General features: G+C 39.3%; 1 protein-coding gene across 1 annotated transcript in view; it reads right to left on the bottom strand.

The window, feature by feature from the left end:
- Window positions 1-331: 331 nt before the first annotated feature.
- SPATA18 (spermatogenesis associated 18) overlaps window positions 332-14946 on the bottom strand; it is a 38089-nt gene continuing 23474 nt past the window's right edge. The window contains exons 7-13 of the mRNA XM_058546383.1: window positions 14140-14422; window positions 12028-12186; window positions 11009-11184; window positions 7325-7448; window positions 5423-5506; window positions 2983-3028; window positions 332-2674 (exon numbers count right to left, since the gene is read on the bottom strand). Coding sequence (XP_058402366.1) covers window positions 2667-2674; window positions 2983-3028; window positions 5423-5506; window positions 7325-7448; window positions 11009-11184; window positions 12028-12186; window positions 14140-14422 — 880 coding nt within the window. The 3' untranslated portion in view covers window positions 332-2666. The remainder of the gene's footprint in view (window positions 2675-2982; window positions 3029-5422; window positions 5507-7324; window positions 7449-11008; window positions 11185-12027; window positions 12187-14139; window positions 14423-14946) is intronic.

Genomic DNA, 14946 nt, shown 5'->3' with positions numbered 1-14946 from the left:
GGAAATGGTAAAGCACTACTCAGAGTATCTTGAATATGACGACAAAGAATTGTGAGTAAAACAAACTAAAGCTGGCAATGAAGCTCCAGCATGGAACTGCAGTGACCACAGGGTCAACCCCGGGGCAGGGGTGCAGTTGAGATCTACCGAATGAACTCGTGGCCCTGGTTCAGGCCCCACGGAATGGAGATGGGTCAAGGATATCGCTGAACTTGGGAATCTGGAAAGAAAGCATTTCATTGCAAAGAAGCTGCAGATACAGAAGCATTCTTTTTCTTGATTTTATTATTAGATGTTAAACTGATAATACAGAAATTGACATTTACTCAGGTATAAACTTTTACTCAGGTATAAACTTATACTCAGGTATAAACATTTACTCAGGTATAACTTTTCATTTTTCAAAGTTATTAAGGTTAAGGTGCATGCCCAGATAAATAAGTATAGGTCAGTCTCCTTTGAATTTCTGGATCCTTTCCAAAAATTATTCTAGCCTATTCACCATTCCCTGCATGATTACAGTTCAAATTAGAAACTTGAGAAATGGCAAATGGCCAGACAGGGTACAGATCAAATAAATTTAGCTACATGTGACCTTTTTCCAAATGAGAGCATGTATTCCCACATATGACTCCTAAAAAAATTCTGATACGTAGGCATTCTCATTACTTAGTGAGATTTTAGAAAAGACTTCTAACATATAACACAAAGGAATTGTTGCGTGGTTTTAATGTACACTGACTTTTCCAGGAACACATTTACCATGTTAATCAAGGCATAACTGTAAGATTTTTGTTCAAAACTTTACCAAGAGTTGTCCACCATTTCAGAAAATCATATCCAATGACAACACTGCTATTGATGTTGCCAACACAACGCACATTGATCTGCATTTGTAGCTGGGTGTTCTACATACAGGTGCAGGCATCTGATAATTTACTTTTATCTTCCATGATAGTTATATCCAAGCTTTTTTTATTGAAATATGTTTTATTTTATTAAAAACTTCTTTCTTTTTTTCTGCTTTATATTACAGATAGAGTACTATATTCATTGTTTAAAAGTATATATGCAACATAAAAAGTATATATGCAACATAGATCATATTAACTTTGAATTTTACTTCAGAACAACCAGAAGAAAATGTTTGTTATAAAAGGGGGCACTGAGTCTGAGAGCGTTGAGAGAACCATTAATCTCATCCAACCTCCTTACTCTACAATGAGACTAAGGCTCAGAAAGGTAACTTGTTCAAGGCCACAAAGCAAGGTGATGACCATATTGGAACTGAAGCTCCCTGAACACCAAGTTCTCTTTAGAGCACACTGCATTGCCTCAAAGTGACGACTACGTAAATGCACAGAGGGAGAAAAATTAACCTCACATTTCAGAATGAGCTGGTGACCATTAGACCCAGGGGGCAGGGACTGAGGTGGTCTCTCCCTCGTCTCTACCTCCCAGCACAAGGAACAAGACGCTTTAGAGAAGTTTGGGTTTTTTTCACCTGAAAAACCTCAGGTGCTGGTTTTGGCACCGAGCTTACGCAAACTGATCTATGGCCAATTCAGAGCTTGTCTCTAAAATGCACAGGGCGAGAACAGGCATTTGTAATGCTTGTGTTTAAGGTTGGATTTAAAGTGATAAAGAAGTAGAAAGATCATCACTGATCTTCAAAAAGCCACATTCTATTATTATCTTGAACTTTCAACAGTACTTCACACTGAAGAAATTAAGGGATGTACACTTAATTTAAAATCAGTAAGTGGTGTCTCTAGTTTTAGGCCTTGAGTTTAGGTACTTTTAGTCAGATGGAATTCAGAGAAAGTCTGAATTTGCGAACAACTAGGTGGAATAGATAAAGGGCACGTCCCAGGTAGCCTTTATATATAACACGTGCATTAAAACAGTATGAGACATTCCCAGAAGAAAAACACAAGGTAATTAACAGTTATCTCAAAGCTGGCTTCTATCCAAATCACTGCTCCACATTCATGAAGCGAGAAAATTCTCTCGAGTCAGTGGCTTCGACATACAGCGCTCAACTAAATCAAACTGGGCCCTCTCAAAGTAGGAAAAGAGAAGCAAGCCAACGAACTATATTCTCTTAAATAAATCATCAACATCTACATTTAGCCTAAAGTCATTGCTACTGCTACAAGTCCCCCAATCTGAGATTAGAGCTGCCTTCCAAACCTTAAAAGAAAATTAAAACACCAATATTGTTTTCACATTAAAACTAATACCAGCAATTACAATATGCATAATCAGTTTGTAAACCAAAATGACTCATCTTGTCTTTTGGACTCAGCATGGTAAAGATTTTCCACTTTTGTTCATATAGTTGCTATAAAAGGGCCTAGTATTTCAGGATGAAAATCCTGAACTTGTAATGGACTTTGCTTTGAATGAATATGATCCTAAACACCTATGCAATCATTTTTATCAAATTAATGGAATTTGTATCTATAAAATAAAATAAAATGCAATATATCTGAAGTTACAAACGTGCTAAGCCAAAACATTTAACTCTCTGTGTGCAGCGATACACAGAATTGCCTTTCACATTATCTTAAGTGAGGTCTGAGGCAGACACAGCAGGCAGATGGAGGCACTGGGGAAGCTGGCTGTTGCAGATGTACTGTGGCAAAGGAACATGGCTGATGGTTTTAAAACCCTAGGGAGAAAAATAAACAGTTCGTTATTGTGGCCACTTTCTTAGAATTTCTTTTGGGAGGGCCTAAAGGAAAGCAGGGCAGGTAATCTAGGCTTACGTCAACAGGATCTCTCAATTGCGGGCTCCTCGTACCTCACCCATGGGACCTGCACAGGTATCATCAGTGAGAAGGCCCAGAAAGGAAAGGTGTGTGGTGGAGGAAAAGATGTTCTCTAGGGAGCAAGACATTCATTTTGCTGCACAACGCTGAGTACTAAAAAGAACAGTAAAAAGCAGAAAACTTGTTCCATCTAAACCAGCCCACTTACTCGGCAATCCGCATCTTATTGGAGAAGGACTCCGGCTTCGAGATATCTGGAAAACATAAAAGTGTAACGTGAATTACACAGTAGATGGAGCTCAAAGAATGAACCTTTTGGATGTTTTTTCCCTAAAACCAGTTAAATAGTTGCTCTGAAGCACTTCAGAACTATGATTTTTCCCCGTAAGTTTGAACATTGCGATTACATGTATACTTCCTTAGTGAATGGGCACTCAATTTAGTTTAAATTATATTATTAATTAAAAGCTGGGCTCAGTGGCCTATTGTTGCTTTCTGTTGTTGTTTCTTAATGGTTGCTAAAGACTTTGAGATTGGATGCTCAGTGGCCACGTTGAATTCAATGCTTTCCAGAAAATAACAATAATTATTACTATTATTATTAACTAATTAAAGCTAAAACGATCAAATACTCTCTGACAGATCATTTATATGCATTATCTGATGTGTCCAAAATGCTGCCCTATTAAGAGAGTTACTGGACAGCCAGAAGAGAATCATTTTTCAAATCTCACCTTTGCTTTCACTAAGCAAAAACCATCACCTGTACCTAAAAATCTGTTACAGCTCAGAAATAACTCACTATAAGCACCATTCTTGCTCTGAGCCTTCAAACACTTCAGATAAATAGACACTAATAAAGATGGAAGCTGTTTTAGGTGCAAGACCTCAAATAAGCCCAAAAGCCAGACTAACCAAAAAGATTTGTATTTTATTTTGCAGGTGTACCAGTCTTGTCATAAGGAGAGGATGGTGGAAAGGACAGAATTTTGGCAGCAGTTTCACTTTTGAGAATGTATTTTATTCTCACTTCAAGCTTAAATTAGTTGGTTCTCCCCAGGCACAAGGTGGGAAAGAGAGAGGAGCTGGTTCAAGCAGCGATAGGGGCTCCTTACGGAGGGAGTTGCCCACTGATCAGCCTTCCAGTGGGAGTCCAGAGGTAAATGTGCCACGGCTAGAAGCACAATAGGTGTCTAATATTGCTCTTTATTCTAATATTCCATTTCCTCTTAGAGTGAGAAGTGTGATTCTTCCAGTATAAAACTCTCAAGATTTCCTTTTTATTGATCAGTCCACTAAACGCACTATCTTTTTGCTTTTTACCTATTGTAAATATTTATTCGTGAATAAGGATAATTAAGTCATATTAAAACAGCCAAGAGCAAAAGAATTGTGTCAGATACATGCTTTCTCCTCCACCTGGATACTCCTCCCCAATTTCCCAGCCCATTGAAATTCTGCCAGGTCAAACACCAACGCCCCCATGAATCGTCCTCACTACCAAATCCAGAAGGCATCTCCACCTCCTCCAACAACTCCAGCCCTTTGGCCCTCTTTTATGGACTGCATCATACCCCGCATTCAGTTACTTTGTTTAAATCATATTGATCTTCTTATATTGAAACCCATTCAAGGAAGAAACCATGTTTTAGTCATTTGTGTGCTGTCCCCCCTAAATCTAGCGTCCATGAGATATAGATGGAATGCTTGATGAGGACATTATCAAACACAATGGAGCGGGTGGAGTAACAATAGATGCTCGCTAAGCTCAGGAAGAAAGGTGAGGTTTATTAACTGCAGGGGGGGCTGTTTCTGTTTTTGTTTTGCTGAGGGGGTTTTAGAAGTTTAGGGTAGAGCTGCATTACTAGAGGTAATTTCAGAGGAGTGGAATGTTGCCAGATGTGGTTCTCCTTCTCCACTACTCTCCCTAAAACCAAGTTGAACAAATATTCAAAGAATTTTTATGCGAAGGAGCAGCAAATTGTTAGCATCTGTGGTGTCCACATGTCCTGGTCCAGCCTTGTATTCAAAGGCATTGACTAAATATTATTTGTTGAATAAGTGAACAGTGGTAAATCATCATAATGTTTCTAGGGATGTTATCTCCATCATTTTCAGAGATGTTTTTGCTGTTCTTCAACAGAAGTATTAGTAATCCTCCTAAGAATTAATATGCAAAGAAACTAATCTTATTCTTCCTACTCTGAAGTTTGGAAGAAAATTAACACCTGCAATGCCCTTTATACAGTATTACAGTTTAGACCATTTGAGCAATTTCTCCAAACTCGTACAAGTTCTGGAGGAACCAGGGACCTGTGTGGAGATCCATCGACTAAGGTGCCCCATCCTCTGTTCAGAAGACTACCTGATATCTAACAGTCATTTTCATTCAAAGATAAAAATAAAACTATGAAATAAGTAAAGTCTATTATTCTTTCAACTAATTAAGAAAAAAACTACCTCTATTCCTTCTTTCTAGAATGATAGATTCCTTAGCCCAAGGTAGTATAAAAATCAGTTTGGGGTTATTGCAACAGGTTCCCTTTCTGCCTATAGACTTATAATCACCTTTTTCATAGGCAACTCTAGAAGAAAAAAATATTGACCATAGGATGATTTTGTGTGAAGATGATTAGACAGATACGTACCATGCTTAAACCAATATGGGTACGGGGGCAGATGGGACTTAAACTCCTGCTTCGACATCGACTTACAGATCGCACCGAATTCCACTAAAAAGAGGGAAGAATAATTAATAGTTTGTGAAAGGTCACATGGCTTAAAATAATATGCACATCCCACAGAACGAGAGGTTTTGCTGATATGATTACAGTCGCCCATTACTGGTCATCAGCACGACGTACACTCTTTTCACTTCCCATAGCTCCCCAATATTTGACAACAACTTTAAGGTATTTCTCAAATAAAATCCTATTTCAATGAACTTTGGGATATTTGAATTCTTTGTGCTAACAGAATTTTGTTTTGCTGAGTAAGCTGTTAGAAATTACATTCAAGTTTGCAAGTGCTAGAGAATGCAAGCTCCCTGTGGGTGGGGATTCATGTGTTTTGTTCATTGCTGAATCCCCAGCACCTAAACACAGTGCTTGGGTCATAAATAACTATTCAGTGAGTAAATGTTGTTGAATGAAATGAATTAATGAATGAGTAAGTGAATCACCACTGCTGCCCATCTACTCTCTAACTAAATGAATGAATAACAAGAAAACTATATTCACTATAATGAAATTTCACTAGCAAAAGCCTTCTTACAAATTTCCCTTCATTCAACCCTTTCCTTTTCCTACTTCTTCCTTTTAAGGTATTCTCATTTTGTTTTAGGAGTTTAAACTTGGGCAAATGTTGGTGACATGCTTGATGGGAGAGAGACAAATTAAAAGGCAATTGCTATGGATGTAGAACACAAGAATAGTGACTATTTCCTCTCCCTCCCTTCCAAATTGCACTGTACCCAGTCTACAATAAGAGTTTCTTAACAGAAGGTGATTATTGTAGGGGCAAGGAGCATGTTTTATGAGCTCATTCACTGTAGAGCATGTATGCTTGTCAGATCAACACAACCCAATTTCTATGGGCTCAATTTTCATAGCACATAATATTTTATTGAGACACTATTAGCTATCGTGGGATGTTTAAGCTGCAAAAAACCCTTTTCTTAAGTTCCTTTAAAGAACACTACTCCCCTTCTCCACTATAGGTGTGAAAAGCTGCCATGAAGCAGTTCCCCTGGACCCCAGTTCAAAGAGAATAGGAACAGAAATCACTCAGATGGTGGCTTTGCTCTGGACTGAAGAGCTTCACTTCAGAATTTCCTTAACTCTTTCTAGGAAGGGCAGGGTGAGAACTCCCTAACATGAACTATACAGAAGAGCCAAGCACCCATGGCCACCAGTTCCAACAACCAATCCCTGCCACAACACATACATGCACTCACTTGCATGCCTAGACTCCATTTGGAAGGCTGCCCAATTATAAACACGTTCAAAACATCCTACAACCAATGTATATAGGAAGCAATCTTCCAAAACTGATTGCCTCCTCTGTCCCCACCTCCTCTGCCCTCTTTTTCTCTATCTCTCCCCTCCCTACACATCATACCAAGGAGAGAAAAACAGGGCACATTCATCATTTCCCAAAATGGAGAACTGTCGGTAAGAATTTGGCATACTGTTTCCTGAAAGTGAATCATTTTTATACATTTAGAGTTACAGAGGGCCTCCAAGAAGGTGAGCTCAAAGGGCTTTGCCCTTATAATAGCACAATATTTCTAAGATGGAGGAGGCCAATATGACCAGTTCCATCTTATAAATAAAGCAACAAAGAAATTACTGCCAGGAGATCATGAAGAATCATGGAAGAATCAAAGAGAATCTGTTCTTTTCCAGCAAGTCCCTCTCCTGTCCTTCGTATGACATCTTATCAAACGACTCTTTATGAACTTCTTTTATAGAATCTCTGGGTTTATAAATATTCTCGAACTTGTGAATCAAACACTTGGGATGAATTGTCACTATGCAAGGCCACCGTACAAAAGCCCCTCTCTTGGTGACAGCTTCTCCCTTCATAATGACATTGTCATTCTCCATGAGAGCAGGCCACACGTGATAGAAGACCAAGGGAGCAGTGAAATCGGAGTCATAGCTGCGACGGTACCTGTTTTAAACACACAAGAGAACAAGAAAGAGAAGTTAATCAATTATGTAGCATAACTGGGGAGGGAGGGGACCTCAGTGTAAATTTTCACATCTGATTATGCTCAGATCTATATAAATATGGATTCTAATTGTGTTGTTAAAGAGATGGTTGTGGGCTCTTAGAATAGGAACCAGTGATAACAAGGACCCAGCATGGACTCACTAAGAACAAGTCATGTCAAGCTAATCTTGCTGCTCTTCTCAGGATTACAAGAGGTGCAATTCAGGGAAATGCTAGAGATGTAGAACTTCTGAAGTCCCATAGGCTTCCTACAGGTTTTCTCGTGCTATCTTTATGGACAAAATAAGAGAAATATAGGTGGATGATTAACTCAAGTAGCTGGATTGGAAACTGGTTCAATGAGTATATCCAGAGGGGGGTAATTACTGGGTCAGTGAGAACCTGAATGAAGGTGTGAAGTACTTTCTCTCAATCCTGTGGTAAATCAACATGCTCATCAATGACTTGCATGAAACATAGCAAAAAACATTCAAAGGTGGGGAGTGGGTAGGAAAAGAAACAGATGGCAGTACCAAAAAATAGCTCAATAGGCTGGAACAATAAGCTGAATCTAATAAGATACAATGTAATATAGATACATATGAGGTCTTGCAATTGAGTCTAAAAAGCATTTAATTGCACCAATAGAGGTGATAAATGGCTTAATCACAGGACAAGTAAAAATATAAAAGATTTTAGTTGAACTCAAAATGAAATAACAGTGTTATATGGCTGCAAAAAAAAAAAAAAGAAAAACTCCTACAAATTAGCTGAAAATAGAGAAGAAGATCAGAAAGGGTGTTAGTCCCTCTAGGCTGGTCAGTTCACACTAGCAGACTATGTACAGGGTGGACACTTTCTTAAAAAGGAATACTCAGAAGAGCATGGAGCACAGGCCAAGGAAACCCGTCTACTTGTGAGGAAGTCTCAAACCCCCTTCATATGGAAAAAACCTGAAGCCATGAGGCCAGAAGGAGGATTTGAGTAACTGCTTTGTAATGTGTGAAATCAAATCCAATCATTATTAGGACCTCCAGTCTCAGCTCCACAGCCACCCAGGAGTACCTGCCATAGAGGGTCCCAAGAGGCCTCCACAGGCACGTTCCCTCTGTTTAAACGCCTGTAAGCAAGAAGGCCCGCCAGAGGTCTGTGAAATGTGCAGATTCCATAAACTAAAATGGGTGAATATTTCTGAGTGGTGCTATGCATCCTCTAAAGGAAAAAGGAATAAAAGAAGAGGGGTGAAGATAACATGGTCTGTAAGAGAATCAAAAAGATCCAAAAGCAGTGTAATGTTCTAATATCCAGCTCTGCCATGAACAGAGGCGTGCTGGGAGCAGTGATCTGAATGAAACTAGAAATGGCAATGGCAAGAAAATATGACACGTTATAAGGCAATTGGAAATGCCATCATTGTGATTTCATAAGCGAAAGAAAGGTATATGGTCTCCATCATCCACAAGCTCGCAGTGATATTGGGCCACCACCAACTCATAACCCTACAGCCTGAACAAAGACCCAGACAGAGTTAACATTTCCTGACTGCTCACTACATGCCAGGCAGCATCCCAAGCACTTTATCTGAATGATCTCAACTAACCTTCTATAGCCCCAGGAAGTTATTATTTCCCCCAGCCAACAGAGAATAAACCAAGGAACAGAAAAATTAAGTAACATGCCCAAGATGGTACAGTTAATTAGTGGTCGAACCAAGATTTGAACCCAGGCAGCTTGACACCAGAGCCTCTGTCTTTAACCACTAGCTTGGCCTCCTCCCAGGTAATCTCCAACTATATCCTAAGATCTCATAAAGTTTCAGTAAAATGTTCTAAATTAATTTAACTTCTAATTTATAAATGAAATATTATCATATAAAAATCTAACAGTCCTACATAAAAGATTTGGTAGAAATCTAACGGTCCTACAGAAAGGTCTAGAACAGCCATTCTCAAGTGTTAGTGTATATAAGAAACATCTGGGTGCTTGTTAAATTGCAGATTCCTGAGCCCCACCCCAGACCTACTGCATAAAATATCATGGAGTGTTATCCAGGAATCTGCATTTTTAACAAATATCTCCAGTAATTCTGATGCAGGTGATCCATACCCCATACTTCGAGAAACTTAGCTTAAATAATATGATAAAAACCAATAAAACCAAAAAAAACAAACAATCCAATTAAAAAATGGGCAGAGAATCTTATTCCAAAGAAGACATACAGATGGCCAACAGGTACATGAAAAGATGCTCAACATCACTGTCATTAGGGAAACACAAATCAAAACCACAATGAGATATCACCTCACACCTGTTAGAATGGCTATTATCAAAAAGACAAGAGATAAGTGCTGGTAAGGATGTAAAAGGGAACACTTGTGCACTGTTGGTGGGAACGTAAATTGTCGTAGCCACTATGGAAAACAGTATGGAGGTTCCTCAAATAATTAAAAATAGAATTACCATATGATCCAGCAATCCCACTTCTGGGTATTTATCCAAAGAAAACGAAAACACTAATTCAAAAAGATATATGTACCCCCATGTTCATTGCAGCCTTATTTACAATAGCCAAGATATGGTAACAACCTAAGTATCTAAAGGTGGTTGAACGGATAAAGAAGTTGTGGTACATGTTCATACACTGGAATATTACTCAGCCATAAAAAAAAGAATGAAATCTTGCTATTTGCAACAACATGGATGGATCTTGAGGGCATTATGCTAAGTGAAATAAGTCAGACAGAGAAAGACAAATACAAATTTCACTTATATGTGAAATCTAAAAAAAAAAAGAAGCAAACAAACAAAAACCAAGCTCATAGATACAGAGAACAGATTGATGGTTGCCAGAGGTGGGGGTTGGAGGGTGGGCACAATGGGTTAAGGAGGTCAAAAGGTACAAACTTCCAGTTATAAAATAAATAGGTCAGGGGATGTAATATATAGCATGGTGACTATAGTTAATAATATTGTGTTGCATATTTGAAAGTTGCTAGGAGAGTAGATCTTAAAAGTTCTCACCACAAGAAAAAAAAAATTTGTAACTATGTATGGTGGTAGACATAAACTAGACTTATTGTGGTGATCATTTTGCAATATATACAAATATGAAATTGTTATGTTATACACCTGAAACTAATATAATATTATATGTCAATTATACCTCAATAAAAAAAATTTTTTAAACAATAAAAAGTAATACACGTTTGTATTTATATAGCTCCTTTCTTTTAAAACATTCCAGATAGGCTCCAGGTACTCATTAGTTCTCCTGAAGATCAATATGTTCAATGGAAATCATAACATCACCTCTGAATTACATTTGACTGAGAAGGAAAATGACCCCAGGGGAGGGCCTTGCCCTGTAGTACAGAGAAGTAGATGGCAGGGCCTGGAATACAGGCAGTATCTGTTGATTTCCCCACCCAGAGTTCTTTTCCCTAAATTGTTCCCAGGGAATAGAGACAAGATCATTTATTTATAAAGAATTCCTTAGCTTCTGCTTCTATGTCTCTTACTTGCAATCATTAAAAACTTCTCCATCGGCCCCAAATGCAATATCTAGGGGTGGTTCTAAAGTCTGCATTGCGAAAGCAATGCAACATATCTCCTGGATGAAGTTACTGAGGAGGCAAAAGTCAACTTCAGGAGGGAATGAAATCTTGGGATTGACATTCATGGCTCGGATCACATCCTGAAAAACAAAAAGATGGCATCACCGTGTTACCAACCTGTGACAAGAAACTCTGATGATCCTAAGGACATTATGACTGCTGGGAGGTGGGAAAAGAGCCTGTGAGTCACAACAAGTTAAACTAGAAAAGGAGTGCATATATTAAAAGGAGAAAGACTTGTTAACAGAGAAGGAGAAAAGATGAGAGTACAAATGACGCACTAAAGGCCAAGAGAGTCTCCAAGAAAAAACCCTTAGTAGCTTTTATTTATTATTTCTTTATTGTTCTATTGTGAACAAGTAATATGATGTGCCAACACAGAACTTTGACTTGTTCATAATCTATAATAAGAACAATTATAATAACTTGCTTTTATTGAGAGTTTACTATGTGCCAAGTCTTGTGCTAAGCAAATTACCTGCTTTCTTTCACTTACTCCTCTCAAGAACTCTAGGAGGTCATGACCATTGTTCCTCCCATTTAAAGATTAGAAAATTAAAGCACAGAGAGGTTAAGTAAATGAGCAAGGTCTCACAGCTAGTAAGTCGCAGAGCCAGGATGTAAATCCACATCTATCTGTCCCAAAGCCCTTGTTCTTAAGCACTATAGTAGTCTATCTTCCAATCTTAAGGTCCTATCTAAAGAATACAACTATAAAGTTCAGAATGTTCTTCCCCCATAAAATGTCTAAGAAAGAGATAGCCAATAATTACTGGTTCTACAAAGTAAATTAGATGCTGCTCATTTTTACCCTTCCATTACATAGAAGCCATTCTAAGCACTGCATGGATTTCTGAGTTATTAGTATTCAGTGTAAACAATAGCAGCAGCAAACCAGCCCCAATAACAGACCCAACACTTACATTAACACTGCTTTGGGAATCATATAGATCAAGATGACAAATGATATAATCCAAGACAGCATCCTCAAAATCATTTGACTCCACATAAGATGGTGTCAACGATTTTCTCACACGGATCTTGAAATGTCTGAATGCCATTTTAGCTACATGGAATGCCTCCTGCACATAAAAATGCAACAAATTTATTTGTGGGAGGAGGTGGGGTAAATAAGTACAAAGCAAGGAATGAAGAAAGAACACCCATCAAAAATTCAACATCAGAGGCCAGCCTTGTGGCATAGTGGTTAAGTTCGGCACCCTTTGCTTCAGTGACCTGGGTTCAGTTCCTGGGTGTGGACCTACACCACTCGTCAGCCACGCTGTGGCAGTGAACCACATACAAAATAGAGGAAGATTGGCACAGATGTTAGCTCAGGGCAAATCTTCCTCAGCAAAAAAAAAAAAATTCAACATTATATTGGTCTTCTGATAACTAAACACAGTGGTTGAAACTATTTTTTTTTTTTTTTTTTTTGTGAGGAGATCAGCCCTGAGCTAACATCCGCCAATCCTCCTCTTTTTTTTGCTGAGGAAGACGGCCCTGGGCTAACATCTGTGCCTATCTTCCTCCACTTTATATGGGACGCCACCACAGCATGGCTTACCAAGCAGTGCGTCGGTGCGCGCCCTGGATCAGAACCAGCGAACCCCGGGCCGCTGCAGCGGAGCGCGCGCACTTAACCGCTTGCGCCACCGAGCCGGCCCCAGGTTGAAACTATTTTTAATCTGGGATAAAATACATATCTAAATTTTGAAAAGTACATAAATACATATATGACTATCCACATTCACTAATTTCAAAACAGTTGACCATTGTTCTGGTAATCCTGAGTGTAGGAAGCAGGATAGTGCAGAGGTTCAAAGGAAATAAATCATCTGTGATTACAGAAATCCTTGAAAGGTACTAATTGATGCTATGATCCCAGAGCAATATCATATTACTGATCAAGAAATAAGAGAAAATTGTCAGTCTAGTGTTTCTGTCATACATAGACACGTATCAAGTGTCTGGCATGTTTCCTGGAACATATTAATTCAAAAAATATTTATTCAATGCCTGTTATGTAGTAGGCACTGGGAAAACTCAGTTATGCATGAAAGACACAGCCTCTACACTTACAGAACTTTAACCAACTCAGTAATTAATTCTTAGTTATATAAACCATGAGTTGGCAAACTTTTTTCTGTAAAGAGACAGACAGTAAATATTTTAGGCTTTGTAGGTCACATACTGTCTCTGTCACTTTTTTTTTTACAACCCTTTAAAAATGTAAAATCATTCTTATATTCTTAGTTCTTCAGTGTTATTTCTCTTAGAAATACAGGCCAGGGCCAGATATGGTCCACAGGTCATAGATTGCTGACCCATGGTATAAATGAATAAAAACAGGATAAAGTTCAGTTGATTGTGATAATTCTGCTCTCATATCAATGTTCTATTTTACTTTTTTAATATTTAACTGTTCTCATAATGGACTCAGTATCTCAATATAGTACCCATAGAACGAACATATTTGCTTTGGGAATTAAGGATTATATCTGAGCACTTTTTAATCTGCCATACTCAAGTAGCCACTCAAGTTAGCAATTTTAGCGACTACTCTTAGTTAAATAAAGAGAAGAGTTAACACAGTCACCGTCTTCTGGTTTTTCTAAGAACAGAAGGAAACCAATCAGATGACTGTAATAATATATCCACTGTGTGTACATATTACAAGATCAGTGGAAATCAATTTAGTATATATACCACTCCCCATTTGAGATAATCCTACATTTATGGATATTTCAACAAATCTCTAGTCGATATAAATATTAATATATATGAATAGTTACTGATGGTGAAAATGATTTATCCCAAATATTTGTAATGGAAGGAAGGGAGGGAGGGAGGGACAGAGGGGAGGAGGGACAGAGGGAGGGAAGGACATGGAGCGGACAGATGGAAATTCCACCCTCTCTCAGTGAGATCAGGATCTACCAGTCTTTTTAAGCTGTACTGTTCAGTTAACCAAGCTGCTGTCTCCCCGCGACGCCCAAGGGCCTCCGAAGTGCAGCCGCACGAGTGTCACATACCACTGTGGCGATGTAGATGATGCGCTGCACGGTCTCAGCTTTGTCGATGCAGCGCCGCAGCATGCACTGCGCATCCAGGCGGCCCTGGGAATAGGCGTCGCTGAACCGGGAAAGGAGGGCAGCCTTGCGCGCCACACTGGACAGTTTGGCGCGATTCGGGGACGGGATCCTGATCTTCGCGACTGCGGTGGAGGGGCTGGCTGACCGGCTGCGGCTGCGGCTGTGGCTGCGGCTGTGGCTGCGGCTGTGCGGGGCAGGGCTAGGAGACCGGCTCCTGGTGGACCTGTTGGTAAGCAAGAATCAGCCGGGGAAGCGCTTTGCTTCACTTCTGTCTTTCATGCCTGGACTCTGCTTCGTCTCCCCACATAAACTGAAAATAATACCCAAGAGCAATGGGTCCTTATAGGCCTGGAAAGCAGCTGCCTTCATGACCTCCCCACTAGGAGGTCTCCATAAGGCCTCAGACAGGACCACAACCAAGAAACAATACCCTACATTTGCACGGTGAATTAGAATTTATAAAACCCTTTCACTCACTCAGCACCTCAATTTATGCTTTAAGCAGCCCTGTGAGGCCACCATTGATTGTTGGCCATTTTACAGATGAGGAATTTGAAGGTGGGAAAAGTTAAGAGAGGCGTCCTAGTGAAACACAGCTAGCAAGAGCCAGGGTTAAGAAGTCAGATTTTCAGTATTTCTCACCTCAGCCTTGGGGTACTAACACATCACAAGAGCCTTATGGTATAAAATGAGATGAACACTGAACAATGAGGAAGAAGACCTGCATTCTCACCCCAGCTCCACCAT

This window comes from Diceros bicornis, chromosome 8 (genome assembly GCF_020826845.1).
Source record: "Diceros bicornis minor isolate mBicDic1 chromosome 8, mDicBic1.mat.cur, whole genome shotgun sequence".
NCBI classification, from domain to species: domain Eukaryota; kingdom Metazoa; phylum Chordata; class Mammalia; order Perissodactyla; family Rhinocerotidae; genus Diceros; species Diceros bicornis.
The sequence above is the reverse complement of the archived record's forward strand: the minus strand, read 5'-3'. Positions and strand labels throughout refer to the sequence as shown.